Source organism: Hemicordylus capensis, chromosome 4, assembly GCF_027244095.1.
Source record: "Hemicordylus capensis ecotype Gifberg chromosome 4, rHemCap1.1.pri, whole genome shotgun sequence".
In the NCBI taxonomy this organism is placed as follows: Eukaryota; Metazoa; Chordata; class Lepidosauria; order Squamata; family Cordylidae; genus Hemicordylus; species Hemicordylus capensis.
This window is the reverse complement of record NC_069660.1, coordinates 71,942,385-71,963,203: the sequence shown is the minus strand read 5'-3', so window position 1 is coordinate 71,963,203 and position 20,819 is coordinate 71,942,385. Positions and strand designations below refer to the sequence as shown.

The window sequence follows — 20,819 nt, the reverse complement described above, 5'->3', positions numbered from 1 at the left end:
TAGGGACACATAGGGACACCTCAATGGTGTAGTTTGTGATGATGTCATCCTCCCCAGTTCAATATGGTGGACACGTAAATGTTTAAGGCTCAAGTGGGCTAACTTGTGAACCGCCTAACCTGTTGGAAACAAATTTGTTACAACTGTAGGGACACATAGGAACACTTCAATGACATAGTTCGTGACAATGTCATCTGCCCCAATTCAAGATGGCGCACACATAAATTTTTGAGGTGTAAGTGGGCTAACTTGTGGACTGTCTAACCTATTTGAGCCAAATTTTGTAAAGTTGTAGTGAGTGATACAAAGGGACATCTCAAAGGTATAGTTTGTGATGATGTCATCCACCCAAATTCAAGATGGTGGACATGTGAACATTTGAGGTGCAAGTGGGCTAACTTGTGAACTGCCTAACTGATTTGGACTAAATTTAGTCCAGTTATTATTATTTATTTATTTATTTGTTTATTCAATTTTTATACTGCCCTTCCAAAATTGGCTCAGGGCAGTTTACAAATAAAACAAAAACAATTAAAATCAATCAACAATTAAAAGTTATAAAATACCATTAAACAATTAAACAGTTTTCAAACCCTGAAAAACAGGTACATTTAAAAACCCTTTACAACAATTAAAAAACCCTGGAAGGCCAGGCCAAACAGATAGGTCTTAAGGGCTCTCCTAAAAACCAATAAAGACGGATTTCTGCAGGGAGTGCATTCAACAGTCCAGGAGCGGCTACAGAGAAGGCCTGCCTCTGAGTTGCCACCAAACATACTGGTGGTAACTGGAGACAGCCCTCCTCAGATGACCTTAATGTGTGGTGGGGATCATGCAGAATAAGGCGCTCTCTAAGGTAACCTGGGCCTAAGCTGTTCAGGGCTTTAAAGGTAATAACCAGCACTTTGTATTTTGCCCAGAAACATATCAGCAGCCAGTGCAACTGTTTCAAAACAGACATAATATGGTCTCTCCAAGTTGCCCCGGAGACCAGTCTAGCTGCCACGTTTTGAACTAACTGAAGTTTCCAAACTATGTACAAAGGCAGCCCCACGTAGAATGCATTGCAGTAGTCAAGCCTGTAGGCTACCAGCTGGTACACCACTGTTTTGAGGTCGTTCTCTTCAAGGAATGGACACAGCTGTCGAATCAGCCAAAGCTGATAGAGAGCACTCCTTGCCATGGCCTCCACCTGGGATTCCAGGGTGAGGCCTGGGTCCAGGAATACTCCCAAGCTGCTCCTTCCGGGGGAGTATAACCCCATCCAGCACAGGGAGATCTAACTCACCACTCAGATTCTGAGCCCCTACGATGAGCACCTCCATCTTGCCTAGATTCAACTTCAATTTGTTATCTCTCATCCAGCCCATTACTGCCTGTAGGCAGGCATTTAGGGAATAAACACCATTTCCTAATGATGCAGATGAAAAAGAGAAGTAGATTTGGTTGTCATCAGCATACTGATAACACCCTGCACCAAATATCCTGATGACCTCACCCAGCGGTTTCATGTAGATATTAAAAAGCATTTGTGACAGAATGGAGCCCTGTGGGACTCCATATAACAGCTCCCGTTTTGAGGAGTAACTGTCACCAAGCTCCATGATCTGGAATCTACCCGAGAGATAGGAGCAGAACCACTGCAAAGCAGTGCCTCCTATCCCCAACTCCCTCAGGCAACCCAGAAGAATACCATGGTTGATGGTATCGAACACCACCAAGAGATCCAACAGAGTCACACTCCCTCTGTCGATTTCCCCAGTAAAGGTCATCCATCAGGCCGACCAAAGCTGTCTCAACCCAATAGCCCGTTCTAAAGCCAGTTTGAAATGGGTCTAGATAATCAATTTTCTCCAAATCTGCCTGGTTGTAGGCATAATGAAGGGAGAGTAGGCAGATTAGTTCTTACCAGAACAACTTGTTCATCTGTGATGCAAACAGAGCCATATTAAGGTTATGAGAGTGGCATAAGGCTAATGGAAGAGTAGAATCAGAACGTAGGCCTTAAATTTCCAAAGTGGAGGACCTAAAGTAATATTTTAAAATATGAGGCCCTAAGGATACAGTATTATTAGATTACAGTTAACCCAGCCCTGGATGCAGTGGATTAAGTGCTAGATCTTATTGTGGGAGAAAAAGGTTCAAATCCCTTTGCATGTTAAACTTACCATGTGGCCTTTAAGTTAATGAAATAAGATCGGTAAAGCACTCCATACACTGATGAGCTATAGATTTGATTAATAATAACTATTATCTAGAAACTCCATTTATTATTAAAGTGCTCTAGATCTCTATGGTACAGAGTCCATAGAGAAGTTTAACTAATGAAGCAACAGAATATGTTAATCAACAATATGTGATAGCTTTTATTTATTAAATTGTACATTATGTCACACTTCCCTCAATATCTTTGAGAAAACAACCATACTAAGGTTTGATATTGTCTGTATTTATTGATTAATGAATGAAAGTCCTTTAATAGATTGATAGCCCTCTAATATCTGTTTAGAGACTTTGGTTAATTAGTTGTGCCCCACTTTAAGTGAGTAATTGATTCAAAGTGAATACTACAAAATGCCAATATTTCCCCCAGTAGTTCCATGGATCCCAATTTCCTGAAATGTTGATTGCTTTCTGTTAGTCTGGAAGTAACATTACAGAAGCATCTACTACATTATAATTGATCACTGTGGAGCTTCTATTATTAGGGGTGTGCACGGACTGTTTGCAATGATTTGGTTCCAAATTCGGACCGAATTGTGGGTCCCCTCCCCAAACCGGTTCGGTTGAGCCCATTGGCTGGGCCAGTTGGGCTGACAAACCAGCTCGAACTGATTCACAGTGATTCATGATCAAACCGTTCAAACTGGCCCGGTTCATGGTGGACCTGCAATCAAACCAGTTCTTCACATCCTTATCTATTATATACTACAAACTACAGTGGTGGTGTTTTGCTCTGTCCTTCAAAGGAATCATTGCCACTACCACCTCCACCAGCATCATTTTATACATTTTCTTAATATAGATGTCCCATCAAATATCTATAGCTTTTTTTAAAACTAAAGTCTGAGCTGAGCATAATCAAATTATAGAAGAAAAGCCAACTTCCAGAAATGCAAGTGTACAGTTGATTAAGGCTTTATGTTATTCTGTCTGATTACTGAATATACTTAAAATTTGAAGCAATTGCTGGATGTGGGTATTTTTGTAGGTAGCTTTTGATTTTATTGTTGTTTATATTTTTAAAAATTACATCCCACCTTTCTTTAAAAATTTCCAGGACAGAGCCATAAAACGCTTCATTGGAAAATGAAAATAGGAATAAACACAAATAAAAATAAACATAAAAATCACTCAGAGGGCAGGAATCTTAGCTGGAACAGCCAGATATTGCATATGCTAGAGTTTAACAGGGGAGAGGGAGGATTGATTGTAGTCATATGATTGTAGTCATATTTGGGAGAGAGGTCCAGAGCAAGGGGTCCACCACAGATAAACCTGCTTCCCAATGCAGCTCAGAAGGAGGTGGGACATGGAGGCAGGCCTGCCTTGAAATTCTTATGGGATGGGCAGATTCATGTGGAAACAGGTGGTCCCTTAATGTACCTTGGCCCCAAACAGTTTAGGGATTTAAAGATCAACACCAGCACCTTGAATTGTGCCTGGAAACAAACTGGTAACCTGTGCAGCTATGAGAGAACAAGTGATATGATCTGAGGGGTTAGGTCTTGATAGAACTCTAGTGGCTGCATTTTGGACCTGAACAATATTCAAGGGCAGTCCCATGTACAGCACATTATAGTAATACAATTGATATGTAATAAGAACTTAAGAACAGCCCTACTGGATCAGGCCCAAGGTCCATCTAGTCCAGAATCCTGTTTCACACAGTGGCCCACCAGATGCCACTGGAAGCCTACAGGCAGGAGCTGAGGTCATGCCCTCTGTCCTGCTGTTACTCCCCTGCAACTGGTACTCAGAGGCATCCTGCCTCTGAGGCTGGAGGTGCCCTGTAGCCCTGCAAGTAGTAGCCATTGATAGACCTCTCCTCTATGAAGTTATCCAAACCCCTCTTAAAGCCATCCAAACTAGTAGCCAACACCACATCTGTGGCAGAGAATTCCACAAGTTGATTATGCGCTGTGTGAAAAAGTACTTCCATTTGTTGGACCTAAATTTCTTGACAACCAATTTCATGGGATGACCCCTGGTTCTAATGTGTGAGAAAGAGAAATTTCTCTCCACCCACTTTCTCTACACCATGCATGATTTTATAGACCTCTATCATATCTCCCCACAGTCATCTTTTTTCTAAACTAAATAGCCCAAGTGTTGTAGGTTTGCCTCATAAGGAAGGTGCTCTAGGCACCTGATCATCTTGTTGCCCTCTTCTGCACCTTTCCCAGTTCTATGATGTCCTAGATGTGGTGACCAGAATTGTACGAAATACTCCAGGTGTGGCCGCACCATAGTTTTGTATAAGGGCAATATAATATTAGCAGTTTGATTTTCAGTCCCCTTTCTAATGATCCCTAGCGTGGAATTGGCCTTTTTCCAGCTGCCACACATTGAGTCAACACTTTCAACAAGCTGTCCACCACAACCCCAAGATCCTTCTCCTGGTCAGTCACAGACAGCTCAGATCCCATCAGCGTATACTTGAAGTTGAGGGTTTTCGTTCCAGTGTGCATCACCTTACACTTGCCAGCATTGAACTGCGTTTGCCATTTTGTCACTCACTCACCCAGTTTGGAGAGATCCTTTTGGAGCTCCTCACAATCTGTTTTGAATTTCACTACCCGAAAGAGTTTGGTATCATCTGCAAATCTGGCCACCTCACTGCTTATCCCTACTTCTGCATCATTTATGAATAAATTAAAAAGCACTGGTCCCAGTACAGATCCGTGGGGGACCCCACTTCTTACTTCCCTCCATTGTGAACACTCTCCATTTATACCTACCCTCTGTTTCCTGTCCTTCAACCAGTTAGCAATCCACACATGTACTTATCCCCTTATCCCATGACTGCTAAGTTTTCTCAGGAGTCTTTGATGAGGAACTTTGTCAAAAGCTTTTTGGAAGTCCAGGTATATGATGTCAACTGGATCACCTTTATCCACACACTTGTTGACACTCTTAAAAAAAAAAAAACTTCAAAAGGCAAGATTTACCTTCGCAGAAGCCATTCTGGTTCCCTCCCAGCAGGGCCTGTTCTTCTATGTGCGTTACAATTTTATCCTTGAGGATGCTTTCCATCAATTTGCCTGGAACAGACATTAAGCTAACCAGCCTGTAATTTCCAGGATTGCACCCAAATCCCTTTTTTAAAATCGGTATTACATTTGCTACTTTCCAGTTTTCCAATATAGAGCCTGATTGTAGGGTTAAGTTGTATATTTTTGCAAGGATGTCGGCAATTTCACATTTGAGTTGGAGGTCGGCAATTTCATATTTAATGATCCAGATCAGTGGCAGAGCCAGGGAATGGGGGCCCAGATTCTCCCCTGTCCCCAGTGGCCCCATTGGGCACATGCCAGTAATGCCCCTTGCGCATGATTTCCTCCAGAGCTCATTCCAAGCCAGTGTTTGCTGGCTGGATGCATTTATTTCCCTTCCTCTCCTTCCAGCAATAAGGGAAATAAATGCACTCAGCCAGCAAACACTCGAGAGGGCTCGCGTGAGCCCTACAAAGCCTGGGCCATGCCCCCTTTGCATGTGACATCACATGCAAGCGATGTGGCTAAAGCCCCCAGAAAGGCCACACAAGCTTCTGTGTCCGGTGCCGCCGTTTTCCTCTTCCCCTGCCAGTAGCTCGCTTGCAAACTCTCGCTAGAGCTGCCACACATGGGATTAGCGATGGGTAGGCCTAAGAGAAATATATGTATAGATTGTTAAAGTAATTGTAAAGCACATTCTTAAAGCAACATGTAGTTTTGTCCTAATTTTATACCAAGCTGCCTTATATCAAGTCAGGCCATCGCTCCATTTAGCTCAGTATTTTCTACCAGGGCAATGCCAAGGGGCAGAGACACCATTGAGCGGACGGGTTCAAAGAATCTAGGCCGCCACCCCTCCGGGACCACTCCTTGTGCCCCAGACACACACCCCATGTCTGATGTCAGACGCCAGACGCGGGGTGTGTGATTTAACTCCCAAATGGGGCCGCACAGCCCCTGGAGCAACTCTCCCTGCCTTTTAGATCCTGAGGCAGAGCTGCTCCTGGCCATGCTGCAAACAGAGCGCTGGCTGGATTTAGCTCCCAAATGGGGCCTCGCCATTCACAGTGCGGCCGGAGCAGCTCTCCCTGCCTTTAAAAGTGAATGTAGCACCATGTGGCCCCATTGGGGAGCTAAACCACACCCTTGCATCTGTCATCAGACGCAGGCAGCATATCTAAACGCAAGGGTTGTGATTTAGCTCCTAAACAGGTCCTCACAGCCCCATTTGAGAGTTAGATTGGCCAGCACTGCATTCGCAGCACGTCCGAAATGGCTCTCCCTGCCTTTAAAAGGCAGGGAGAGTCACTCCAACTGTGCTGTGAATGCAGCGCTGGCCGATCTAACTTCCCCACATCTGACATCAGATGCAGGGGTCATGGCTAAATGTGCCTTGCGTCAGATGTCAGATGCAGGAGGCAGGGCTAGGGGTCCGCTGCAGCAGCAGAACCCGGAATGCCGCTGGCCTCCCTCCACTCTTGGCAATGCAAAAAACTGAACCTGCGTCCTTCTGCATACAAAGCGGATGTTCTTCCATTTAGCTATGGACCCGTTCCTCCCAGCACTAAGTCAGATCATTGGACCATCTAGCTCAGTACCGTCTACAAAGGATATGCCAAAACTGAACCTGAGACCTTCTCTTCCACACAGCTACAGTACTCCCCCACTCCAGTTTGGGAGGTAATGTGCATCACCACTTTTGCTTGTGGCAGTAAATGTCATAAATTAATAAATTAATTAGATAGTGTGTCAAGAAGTACTTCCGCTTATCTATTTACTTCACTTGATGATTTTTGCCAGCATTGTTGCTCTACAGTGATTAAAAAATCATAGCTGACTCTATGAGGCGCTGGAAAATAATAATATGGGGTCTACCAATATGTTTATCTACATTGATAGCATACACTGGCTGACATGATGTGCAAGGGTAACAGATATAGAACACTTTGGCATCACCACTGTTGTGTATATGGAAGCAGAGTCACCCCTATCAGTCCCTGCAGATTCTCTCATTGTCGCACATAGGAGAAACCTTCAGGGATGCAGTTTAGTCAGCCACCAATCAGAACAATGCCACCACTGTTTTCATGTATGCATCAGCAGCAATGCCAATATCTTCCGACTCCATTACCGTTGCACATGTCAGCCACTATTTTTGTATTTTAAAGCTCTATTGGCAACCATAAGCGGTAAAAATCTGGAAGTACAGTAGATATCCTTATGGGAACAGTTGGCTGAGAGCAAAATGGCCCTAGTGAGTTAGAAAGACTGCCCCAGAGTTCAAAATGCCACTCCTCAAATTCCTTCACAGACCGTCATGGTTATTCCCCCAGAGCTCTTTATCTTGATAAAGAGCTCTGGGGGAATAACCACTGAAAAATCACTGAAGCAATGAGACGGTGGGGCAGGAGCAGTTTCAAGAGTTATGAATCCTAGTATATGGCTTCTTAATTTATCAAGGGAGGGAGCACTCTAGATCTGCCCATACTCGGTGGGGTTCACTGCCTGTGAGCATTCAATAGCTGTGGCATTCATGTCTGGTTTGGAGGAACTGTCTAGCCCTATTCAGATATTTCATTATATTTGTGTAGAGGTGTCAGTGCAGATGCTCATATTTGTCTGTGAATGACTGTACATGTGTTCATTTTTAAAGTGAGTTTAAAAGTTTAAAAGTTAAAAGTTCAGGCCCCTTCAAATGCAGGGCATAGACGAAGAAGTGCACTCCTGTACATGTCTCCACATTTCCAGCACTGAAGTCCTGAACAAGGAAGGCGTAAAGCCCATCTGGACACAGATTGCAAGGCCCCTTACATTGTTATTGTGAAGCATTTAGAGTAGAGGCGTAGTACAGCTGTGAGACCTTTGGCATTTGCACACAGTTTGTATTTCCATTGTGTATATATGTAAGGCCACTTGAGACTAAGAGGGCATTGAATAACTGAAAATGTCAGTGTACTTTTTTGTTTATTTGCCTTGGTGTCTACTACAATATTAGTCTCTACAGTGTGAATCCAGGCAGAAAGAAAGAGGTGTTACAAAGTCCGTTCCTCAAACCCCTCCTTCAGGTCTTCATAAAACCAATATTGAAACAGACAAGTAAAGTTTGGCATACTAGAATTTATTTCTCTGTCACAATGGATCTCAAGAAAATTGATTATATACAAGCTGGGGCAGACAGTCTATAGAAAATAAAGAAATCTGGAATTTGCTTTGAACAAACTTAATTTAGAATGATTCTATCAGAGTCCAAGGGAACAGCAGCATTAGACTGAAAAGGAAATGAGCTTCACAGCCCTGTCTAGGCTGATGGTGCAAAGCCCACCCTGTTGTTGGCCATATCATAGACTGAATAATACTCCTTGAGGAAGACGTCACCCAGGATCCATAGAGGCTGCCCAGTTGGGGAAGGCAAGTATGTGGCTTCAATCTGAACTGTGCAATAGCCATTGTTCTGTGAAAGAAATAATAAAGAGCTTGAATTACACCTCTCCCAGAGGAAATAACACAAAGCCTTTTTAAAGGCATTCCTGGGTTAGAATCATGTGATCAGATCACATGACAGGAATACTGCTGTCCACCTCTATTTCTGCCAACTATCATCATACAGTATATCTGAATGTAGCTGACTAGGGCTAATTTGCAAGGACATGTAATGGGAGCTAGATCCACATTTGCTGTTCTCCAATGTGTATCTGTCTCACCATCCACATGGCAGCTGCCTTCAGCCTGTGCAATTACAGAACCAATATCACTGTAGACTAGGATACTAGTGAAGGTGAGCACGATCTGCACACCAGTAGACTAGTATAGTGAGCACCATCTGCACACCAGCAGAAGAGACAACATGGTGGAGTTCTTCTTCAGTCTATCACTCCTACTTTTGTAGGCAGCTTACACTTCTAAAAACAGAAGTCCACACAGGTGGATCTTGGAGAAGACCTTTGCATCTCCAAATCTAGGAAAACAATTCAGATGCCAATGACAGATGTAAGTCCAAGGCCTCCAAGATGACCATATCAAAAGACTAATTAAAGATGGCCAGGTAATATAACAGCTGTCATGGGCTTTTCAGAGTCCTTTGTATGGACAGGGCCACGGTGTGGCAGCAGGGAGCGGAGGAGAAGTGACAGAGGGATAGGTAAGAGCTGCCTTCCTCCTTTTAAAGTGCCTAGTCTCCGCCACCCCTACAATGCACAAAACACTTTGTGCACATCCCTACTAAAAACCTGACATGATCTAGCTGTTATCATCTAGTTTTGAACACTCAAGGAGCATGGCTTAAGTTATGTGTTTGGGGAGTTAGGTTAACCCATACAGTATACATACACTTGCAACGTAGGCAGAGGGAGGCAGTGGGAACTGGGCTCCGTTAATGACAAAGGTGATGGTGGGCATGTTCTGGACATTGTTGCAGTTCACCACATACTGTAAAAGAAAAGATACAAAGAGAAGGTCAGTTCTATCAATAGGCTAGACTAGAGGTCAGTTGGATCATGTCTCCACTAGACAACAGATTGCCAAACAAAATATTTTTAGTCCACTTTGGTGCAGTCAAGAGAATAGAAGCCTTACTCTGAATGTATTTATCCCATGTGTGACAGCTTCACCAGCTGTCAAACCTACACTAATATAAGAAAATAAGAATGGTTTTGCTGGCCAGGTTAAGGTCTACAGAACTTTGTTCAGCATTGTCTTTCCAATAGCAGCCAATCAGAGGCTCATGGGAGAGATACCAAAGCTGTACCTCCTGCATTTAGTTGATTAGCAGTACCTTAAGTTGGGTGTAACTTAACTGTGCTCAGTTCTTCTAGTGGTATAGATAGTTATACGTTTATTTGGTCATTGACCAGCAAAATTCTAGTGATATATGTTAATGTTTGTTTGTTTGTGTCACATTTATATACTGCCCTATATAAAATCTCAGGGCATTTACAATTTAAACAAACAATAAACAGCAAGTAAAACCTAACATTCATATAAAATAGATTAAAATTACCATAAATAAAACTTTGAAACTTTAAAACATCATAAACTAAAAGCCTGATAAAACAGGTGTGTTTTCAAAAGTCATTTAAAAACAATCAGAGATGGGGAGCTTCTGATGTCATTTGGGAATGTGTTCTAGAGCCCCGGGGCAACCCTAGAGAAGGCCCAGTTTTAGGTTAGCACTAAGCAACCTGGTGGGAACCGCAAATGTACCTCCCCCAATGATCCTAATAGGCAGGGGCTCATGAAGAATAAGTTCTTTTAAATACCCTGGACTTAAAGATGTTCAGGGCTTTATATGTAATAACCAGCACATTGTATTTTGCCCGGAAACTAACTGGCAGCCAGTGTGGTTCTTTTAAAATAAAAGAAGGGCGGTATATAAATCAAAATAAATAAATAAATAAATAAATAAATAAATAAATAAATAAATAAATAAATATAAAATAAAATAAAATAAAATAAAATAGCAGTGATGTGGTATCTACAGATGTCCCCAGAGTCCAGCCTGGCTGCTGCATTCTCCACCAGCTGCAGTTTCCAAACTATGTACAAAGGCAGCCCAATGTAGAGCTCATTTCAGTAGTCAAGTCTGGATATTACCAGCATATCCACCACTGTTTTAAGGTCATTTGTCTCAAGAAATAGATGTAGCTGGCGTATCAGCCAAAGCTGATAAAAAGTGCTCCTGGCCACTGCCTCAACCTGAGATATCAGGGACAGGTTTGGGTCCAGAAGTACTCCCAAGCTTTGTACCTGATCTTTCAGGGGGAGTGTAACCCCATACAGAACAGGCAGATCTAAATCACTTCCTAAGTTCTGGCCTCCCACAATGAGTGCCTCCATCTGGTTCAGATTCAACTACAGTTTGTTCTCCCTCATCCAGCCCATTACCAATTCCAAGCAAGCATTTAGAGAGGTTACCCCATCTCCTGATGAAGTTGATACGGAGAAATAGATCTGGGTGTCATCAGCATATTGATAGCACCCTGATTCAGATCTCCTGATGATAGGAATATAGGAAGCTGCCATATACTGAGTCAGACCATAGGTCCATCTAGCTCAGTATTGTCTTCACAGACTGGCAGTGGCTTCTCCAAGGTTGCAGGCAGGAATCTCTCTCAGCCCGATCTTGGAGATGTCAGGGAGGGAATAGGGGTGTGCACGAACCGGTCCGGAGGCCATGTAAGAGGCCTCCGGACTGGTCCGGCACCAAGGTGGGGTCTCCCTTTAAGGGCGGGGGGGGTAGAACTTACCCCTCCCGCCGCTCTTTCCCCTCTGGCGCTGTAGCGATAAGTGCAGTTTCCTCGCTGCCGCCCCTGCCCTCATCGTTGTTAGTAAAGCCGTTGTCTGAGCACTCTTAGAGCAGCACGCATGCGCACACTGCCTACGTCACACGCACAGTGCGTGTGACGTAGGCGGCGCACGTGCGCATGGTGGCGACAGGCGCGCGCGCCGCCACACGCACATGCGTGCTGCTCTAAGAGTGCTCAGACAACGGCTTTACTAACAACGATGAGGGCAGGGGCGGCAGCGAGGAGCGCTGCCGCCCCCAAAACTGCACTTATCGCTACAGCGCCAGAGGGGAAAGAGCAGCGGGAGGGGTAAGTTCTACCCCCCTGCCGCCCTTAAAGGGAGACCCCGCCTCGGTGCCAGTCCGGACCGGTCCGGACCGTGCACATCACTAGGAGGGCACTTAGAACTTAGATGTTCTTCCCAGAGCGGCTCCTTCCCCTAAATGGAATATCTTACATTGCTCACACCTCTAGTCTCCCTTTCATATGTAACCAGGGCGGACCTTGCTTAGCTAAGAGGACAAGTCATGCTTGCTACCATAAGACCAGCTCTCCACTCTCCACTGGGATCTCTCCCAGCAAATCCATATAGATGTTAAAAAGCACTGGAGATAGAATGGAGCCCTGTGGGACTCCATACAATAGCTATCTCTTTGAAGAACAACAATCTCCAAGCGACACCATCTGGAATCTACCCGAGAGGTAGGAGTGGAACCACTGCAAAGCAGCGCCTCCCACTCCCAATCTCCTCAGGCAGTCTAGTAGGATACCATGGTCGATGGTATTGAAAGCCATTGAGAGATCCACGAAGACCAACAGGGTCACACTCCCCCTGTCAATTCATAATTGGAGATCATCCATCAGGCTGACCAAGGTAGTCTCCACCCTTTAGCCCACCTGAAAGCCAGTTTGAAATGGGTCCAGATAATCTGCTTCCTCCAAGACTGAATGGAGTTGAAAAGCCACCACCCTCTCAGTCACCTTGCCCAAACATGGAAGATTGGAGACAGGCTTATAATTGCCTAGCTTTGAGGGATCCAATGCAGGCTTTTTCAAAAGTGATCTAACAATTGCCTCCTTGAGACAATATGCCTCCTTTTCCTGAAGTGATGGGTCAACTGCACAAATAATGAGACACTCTCAGCAGCACTCCAAGTTTCCTTCCTCCACCTACCTCGCCATTGTACTGTTGAGCTCCCACAGCCTGCAGGAAATTTCCAAAGTACTGCTGTGGGACAGCAAGGAGAAACGTGCCAGTATCCACAATTGCCTGGCAGCCTTGGCTGCACCATCCAGTAGCCTGACTGCCAATGGCAAACCTACAGAGCAAATATTGTCAGATTTAGCAATTTTAGCTACAAAGAAAACAGAGATCTTTGATAATAAACAGGGTATTTCGGGATACTTAGCCACAAAATAACATAACACAATGACAGAAACGCCACATAGGCTACCATCCAAAAGTTTTCATTTATTCTGGATCAATGCCGCCTACATACACCTACTGGCAAGGGCCAAGCTATTTTTCAAATGAGATAACAATTGAAAGCTGAATAGAAAACACTCTGAAATTCAGGAATGTGTTAGACATTGAGAACATTCACACAACTGGGCGATTGGGGAGGTGGGGGGTGAGGCTGTGATTCTCTTACCTTCCCCCTGAATGATCATGTCAGAAGTATTTGGCGCGCCACTGATTCATGCTGCTCTGCTGCAATGCAGATCGTTAGAGGCCAGGACTCATTGTCCCAGCTCTGTATATCCCACAATGCACTTCACGACGAGCATGGTGCATTGGGGGATACCCCCATGAGGGGTGCTCTGGGTGTCAATTTCTGTGTCTTCTCAAACTGTGTGCAGCCCAAGAAAAGACATGATTCTGGTAGCTCGGTTAAGTGCACGGTAGCACGTTTAACCTCTGCTAAAAGCCGAGCTTGAAAGCAGTGTTAGGCGGGTGGGCAGCACCGGGATCTGCACAGATACCGGCACTGCACATGACCAGCCTAACCCAGGCTGGGCTGCCCAAGCCGAGGTTAGGCTGGTCATGAGAACAGCCTTATTGGTGGGCTGTTCTTGATAGGCAATCTCTATGGGCAATGGTGAAAACTGGAAAAACCAAAATAGCAGCATCAAATAATCTTCCACATATAGCAATAGCACTTACATTTATATACTGCTTTATAGCCAAAGCTCTCTAAGCAGTTTACAATGATTTAGCATATTGCCCCCAACATTCTGGGTACTCATTTTACCGACCTCGGAAGGATGGAAGGCTGAGTCAACCTTGAGCCCCTGGTCAGGATCGAACTTGTAACCTTCTGGTTACAGGGCGGCAGTTTTACCACTGCGCCACCAGGGGCTCTCTTTGAAGAACAACATATGCTTTCCATATTCCATTCATCCTCCACAATATATTAGCATATTGCACACCCAGGCACCAATAATGAGAGGACATGTATAATTTGGAAGAACTAGGGCCACTTTATTAATACAATTTACAAATAACCTGCAACAAGGAACATACTAATTAGAGTCTGAATGGGTACCACCCATGTGGGTCAGCCTCATAAAGAGGACTACCCACAACAGAGTGAAGGACTGGGTGTTGAATCAGCCTGGCTCCAGGTCTGGATATCACCACAACTATGAGGTTTTATCCATGCTGAGGGGAGGCCATCCTGCCTCCCGCCACAGACTGCAAAACACTGAGTGGTGGGCCCAGCCAGCCTCCAAGTAGGGGCAGATCCCAGCCTAAGAGCCGCAAAACCTGCTAGGGCTGTTCCTCGGCTTCCCACTTGCCAATATGAGACAACCTACCCCAACCGGCACTCACCTGTAAAGTGACCAAACATCCTAAAAAATGAAGCCCTACCAGGGGAATCAGTGAGAAGTAGGTGAAAAAAGGTCACCCCCCAAAGCCAATTGGGTGTGACCCAAAACTTGCCACCAAAAAGGCGACCAGACAACCCTCAATGAAACAGGATGGGTGGGCAGGTGCCTTGTCCCAGAGCAACTGAGAATGAGTGCAGGGAGCTGGCCGCTTATGCAGCCGCTCACCCACTCCAATTGGCCAGCCAACATCACATGCCAAGTGGAACAAAATGGTGGCTCCCTTGCCTGTTGATGCGGCCGGGTGCACAACTCCACCCCCGCCTTATCACGAAGTGCGGCAGCAGGGAGCAGTTTTACAGCCAACATAATTATGATAATTTTGGTGGCTAATCACATCTGATTATCTGGCAGCTGATTGTTTTGAAACTACCAGGTTATTTATGTCCTAATACAGAACATGTCAGCCTGTGCTGAAATTACATTGGAGCAAAATGCGTCTCCAGAGCATTCACTGCTCTGATCAACTTTCCAAAAGTAAAAAGGAACCGTTCCCCACCTCCCTCCTTAAACTGAGTTTTTCACAGGATTCAGTTTGTTCACTACATAATAGAGCAGATTATGTATTGATCATCAGATCCATTTTCATAATAAAATATTTCTCCCTGTTTCTCTTGAGATTGATCTTCTCTGGGATTGATCTCTAAATCAATCTCAAGAGAAGCAGGGAGAAATTACTTCCTCCTTGGTTTAGCTATCATTATAAAGGGCATTTCTGGGTTATTTGTGTGTCCAACATGTAGTTTTTCTGTTTCCTCCAAGCAGCATTTCAGTTGCAGAAATACTGTATTTTCCTCAATACTCATATATTGTGGCTGAGGATATGATTTTTCTTCTGCAACTGGTATGCTCAGTGATACATACATATCCTCCTCACCACACACACACACACACACACATACACACACACACATTTTAAAGTGATTAACAGAAATAACATTATCCCCTCTACAGAGCACTTTTCTAAAGAGGAATGCACAGTCTGCTTTCCAAAGCACAATGACATGCAAATAAAAATGGAGATGACTGAATATCACTTACTCCTCAATACCAATCTGCCAATACAATTCACGGGTAACAGGTGCCCAGGAAATTTGCCCAGAGAACAGCTGATTGTCCACACCTCCCAAGATCAGCTCCCCTCCATACTGAACGGTTGGTTGACTGAGAGAGAGAAAATAGACAACAGTCTATTAAAAAAGCCGTCAAGTTTAGCTATTCAGTTCTTACTCTGGTGAGAGTCTATATGCATCAATAAATATAGTTGTAAATAAGCAGAAATAGTGGTAGAAAGGAGATGAAAAACAAGAAGTTGGAGCAAACTGTGCACAGACAATTTCAGATTAACTAATCCTGAGTAACCAACATCCTGTGATTTTGTGTTCACACAGATTCTTACTTGACTGGTTAGCTTCTATCCAAAGGCTGATAAGGACCCATCCTCCTTTAACCAGTCTGACCGAGTTTTGAGTGCAAAGGGTTGGTCAAATTGTATTAAGGCCAAGAGTGAACCTGATTTGCATTGTTTGTCATCTTGATCTCACTCTCATTCTGAGCAATTTTTTGTTATTGTTAGAATCAAGGTGTTGTTGTGGTGGTGGTGGTAGTAGTAGTAGTCGTCGTCGTAGTAGTAGTAGTAATCTAGACGTAAAGCACAATCTTATATACATGCGGTGCCCATTATACAGAATTCTGGGTCTTACCGGGAGAAATAGAAGCTGAAGATGGGCTCAGAAAGCTGCCCTTGTCTCAGCATCTGCTGCATAACGGTGTAACCCCCTACAGCCATGGCAGGATAAGCCATCCCCATAATCCCATCAAAACTGGCATAGTAGAAAGGATTTGAGGGCTCGCTTTCACTCAGGCCAAACTCTTGGTTACGAACAACAATATTCTGGACCTGGGAGAGAAGGAAAAACTGGATTTTACCTGTAGTTTGAAGCACAGTTACAGTTATGAACTCAGATAATGCAAGTATCACCAGTGAGGACAACAATGTTGATCAGTTTAGGAGTAATGCAAAACAGAAAGACAATGTGACCCAGCTGGTTGAAAGTAAAGAAGACTAAAGAGACTCAATCCAGCTTCTGTGAGAGAAGGAAATTGCCAATTTGGCCAAGATTAAAAACTCACAATTTAGCTGTAATCCTGTGTCACTTACCTGCACATTATCATAGCCTAGCATGACAGTCAAGCTACCACTCCCATAGGATAAGGTGTAGGTCTGTCCATTGTTGGTGTATGTAGAGGACTGACTAGGATTGAACCTATTATGTTTACCTAGGGGGGGAAAGAAATAAAGTCTACAAATCGGTTGCCACATAGCAATGGAAGTTGCATATATATATACAGTATATATTTTCCACCTATATTCTCCATTTATTTATTTATTTATTTATTTCTCAAAACATTTTTATACCGCCCAAAACTTATGTCTCTGAGTGGTTTACATCAGAAACAGATCTGTGAAACAATGTTCACAACAGATCTGAATGCCCAGCCTGTAATAACATGACCAAAAATCAACCAACAGAACTTTCTGTTGTGAGCTGGAATTAGCCTTGGACTTTTGTTTCTAATTCTTTTCTGTTTCCAAGTAATGGCCGATATCCAGACTAAGGAAATGCTGGTACTCTCAATGGCTTCAGCATTGAGAGCAGTGATAACTGCTCAGCAGTGCTGTGCTGTGAATGTGATGAAATCAGCAGTGATGAGTGTGTCAGGGTGTGTGTGGAATTTCAGCAACTCTCCCCTTCTCCCAGAAGCACTTTGTGCCACGTAAAAATATGTCCCTGAGGGTCACACAACCAATGCACTTTTTAAAGGGGTTTTGCAATAGCCTTCCTCTGCAACAGACCTGGAGCTGCCTTTCACATGTGCAGCAGCCCCAGCACCTTGCTAACACTGAGATTACTATGCCCAGAATGTAGGCCAGGGCTGCTCAACTTCAGCCCTCCTGAAGATGTTGGCCTACAAATCCCATAATCCCTGGCTATTGACTACTGTGACTGGGGATTATGGGAGTTGTAGTCCAAAAACAGCTGGGGGGCCTAAATTGAGCAGGCCTGATGTAGGCCAATGGGACTAAGTCATGACTAACTTTGTCTGGCTCAAAGTGTTCAGCGTTCCCTTTGTAATACGCAGTTCCCCCTTCTATTACTATGAAACCTCTTAGCTGAACCATGTTCTTTACTATGTCACCAGCATATCTGACCATCACAACACAATTTATTGTCTGCAGCAAGATGAACTATGCTTCATATGACCTCATTGTGTCAGTATTGAAAGTTATAAAGATTTTAAACTCAAGGAAAGAAGGGTTCGTACCTCAACATCTGGAAAACCATATGTGCCAGTCAATGTATAGTTATTATATTCCTGTTTATAGTTTGGAAACTGTACCTTTTGGCAGATAAGTTTCACTTTTGTTTGAATTACATCAGTTAATATGCCTGCTAAAAACAACCCTCAGTAGGTTGCAGAGCACTCACCACAAGCCGCAGTATTACAATAGGTAGAAGGTACCCATAGATTGGAAGAACCAGTGTCCATGAGAACCAGGAAGCTCTGTGGTGGAGTCCCAATACTGATTTCTCCAAAGTAGAAGGACTGTGGAATGAAAAGCTTTGGTCAAATGGAAGATTTCACAAGTTTGCTATACCTTTCCTGCTTTTCTGGTGTTCCTCGACAATTGAGAACCTCAAAATAACTTTTTGGTTAATGAATTAATTTCCACCACATTTCATGAAAAGGGTAAGCTTTTCATTTCATGAAAAGGGTAAGCTTTACTATCTTTACTCCAAGATCATAAAGCAGGTCAGTGGCAGAGCTGGGCAAGAAGAGAATCAAAATATCTTGAATAACCCTCTCCTATAATTACAAGGCCCCAAGCTGAGATGCAAAGAAAGGTTATGTGCATGGAGCCACAGTTTTGCTGGCTTTTTTTAACCCCTGTCCATTCTCACTGCTGCAGAGACAAAACACTGAAGACTGACTTACCAAAGTGGAACCTTCACATTTAGGGACAATATTGCCCTGAATATTTGTTTGCTGAGTGTCGAGGGCAAGAATAAGGAAGAGCTGTTGCTTTTACACTAGTACTGTGGACTTTCTAGTAGAATCTGACTGCTCATAGTTGAAAACAGGATAGCAATAGCAATAGCACTTACATTTATATACCGCTATATAGCCGGAGCTCTCTAAGCGGTTTACAATGATTTAGCATATTGCCCCCAACATTCTGGGTACTCATTTTACCGACCTCGGAAGGATGGAAGGCTGAGTCAACCTTGAGCCCCTGGTCAGGATCGAACTTGTAACCTTCTGGTTACAGGGCGGCAGTTTTACCACTGCGCCACCAGGATGATAAACATCCATACAGGTATGTACATGTTTTTGTGTGAATGACTGCACATGTGTTCATTTTAAAAGTGAACCTGGGTACAGTCCCCCTCAAATGCAGTCTACAGATTGAAAATGTACTATTCTGCGTACATTGAACATAATGTGTGAACAAATACATGGCCTTACAGATCTGCACATATGCACACCATACACAGGTTCTATGTTAGTTGAATATAGAGGTTGACAAACTATGCAAGAGCAGATCAGCCTAGTAACATTGTGTTTGTGCAATTTGCTTAAGTTGTGCAAGATGGACGCATGTAAAATTTGTATAAATTGTGTCACACAGGAGTGAGCTTGTTATTTCCAGTGGGCTTATTCTTGAGTAACACAACTTGTACAACTTATGTGTTTGCACAACACATGGAAATTGTGCAAATACAATGTTACAAGGGTGACATACTCTTTCTCAGTAGGTCAGCCAGTTGTAAATATGGCTTGGATAAATAATGGATCTTATTCAGCATGGATCTTCCTATATTCCTATGTTGCATCTTTGGTAATGGGAAATGCTGCACTGAAATGTTATGTCAAGCAAAGATCTGACTTAAAGTCTCGTTTGCATCCTGACACAAGAATGAAAACAAGAGTGATATGTTCTTTATTTATTGACTGGTTTGCTGTTCAGTGAAATACATTATTGTCACCTGCATCTCACCACATACAGAGAGAGTTGTGTGAACTGACCCTGAGATGAGCAAATATAATATGCTAATAATAATAATATGCTAATAGCAAAAGGAAGAGAAATGTAGTCAGCTGACAATACCAAACTCTGACTGATGGACAGAGACAGGAATTGTTCTCATACTCACATTCAAGTAATTGGTTATCGGCTCATAAGCAACATTATATTCATTCAGGTGGTATTTCAATGCAGGGTCAACTTTGTGCTTCTTCAGAAATTCCTCCAGCACTCCTTTCTCCTTCATGTTCTCCCGGATGGATTTCCCTTTCTTCAGAATGATTCTGCACAGGATAAAAGAAGATCATGAGTATTGATGGCCTTTCCATTTCTTTCCAGTGGCCCTTGTGTTCACTAACTTTCTTCTTCTTTAGTACAGGGAACTGTATATAGTCCATCATGCTGCATGCTAACCAAAGCATGGAAGAATAGGAGGAAGCGGGAATATATTTAGAAACCTGAAAAGCTCAGATTTAATATTGCCATGGCATTATAAAGACATGTTTTTGCCATGAAACACACTGAGTTAGCTATCAGTGGTACTCATTCAGAGCCATAATTAGGATACTCACCTCTCCAGCCCCACTGACAGGTGGAGATAAACCAGTACCAGGATTAGCCACTTCATTGTGATCAGTGTCTTCAGCAATGTGATCTCTTAGCAGAGTATCCACACAAACCCTGTCCACTCTTACGACTGACATGTCCCTGCTTTTATATTCAGGACAACTGTCCTCTGCTGCCTTATCTGTTTACTTTCAGTTCCCCATATCATTATGCACACATCATATCTACTCCTTCTGTTTTCTTGTGGATAATAGTGAGTCAATGTCCTTTGTTAGAAAGATTTTAAAATATTGTTTGTGCCCTTGATTTAAAAAAAAAATAACCGAGTGAGTTATAAATATAGGCTGGATATCTCTATGTTTTTCAGCTTTATCGCTGTGTCAAAGATAGTAATTGTTTGATTTCTCCATTAACACATAACAAAGTTTTGAAATATATTTTCCTATTTTCTGAACACATTTGCACACCCCATATATTTGTGATATAGGGTTACACATACACAGTTAGGCTCCTGCAAGAGATCTCTTCTCTGCCTGCTTTTTCCCACTACAGAGTATGAACTCCTGGAAAGGCTGCTCCTGAGAATCAGCAAGGACACCTTGGAGCCATGTGGAATGTGGCCGGTGGCAGGAATCTGCAGAAATGTCCTATCCTGCTGAACCCCAGCACCTTATTCATTGTTGATCCTGAGAGTCCTTCAATCCTCAGGAGTGGCTTTTCAGGGGACTCAAGGGGCTGTAGTAGGGAGAAGTGTTGGGGTTTGTGATTATTTAGCAA

The 20,819-nt window shown here is 43.5% G+C and overlaps 1 protein-coding gene across 1 annotated transcript; it reads right to left on the bottom strand.

Annotated features, from left to right (window-relative positions):
* Positions 1 to 8,313: 8,313 nt before the first annotated feature.
* LOC128323671 (pepsin B-like) lies at positions 8,314 to 20,149 on the bottom strand. Its single transcript, XM_053247215.1, has 9 exons — positions 20,048 to 20,149; positions 19,606 to 19,759; positions 17,878 to 17,995; positions 16,548 to 16,666; positions 16,090 to 16,286; positions 15,428 to 15,550; positions 12,672 to 12,816; positions 9,543 to 9,641; positions 8,314 to 8,667 (listed from the first exon to the last, which is right to left on the bottom strand). Exons 1-9 carry the CDS (start codon positions 20,101 to 20,103, stop codon positions 8,515 to 8,517), a joined length of 1,164 nt encoding a protein of 387 aa, XP_053103190.1. The 5' UTR covers positions 20,104 to 20,149; the 3' UTR covers positions 8,314 to 8,514.
* Between the last annotated feature and the right edge of the window lie 670 nt (positions 20,150 to 20,819).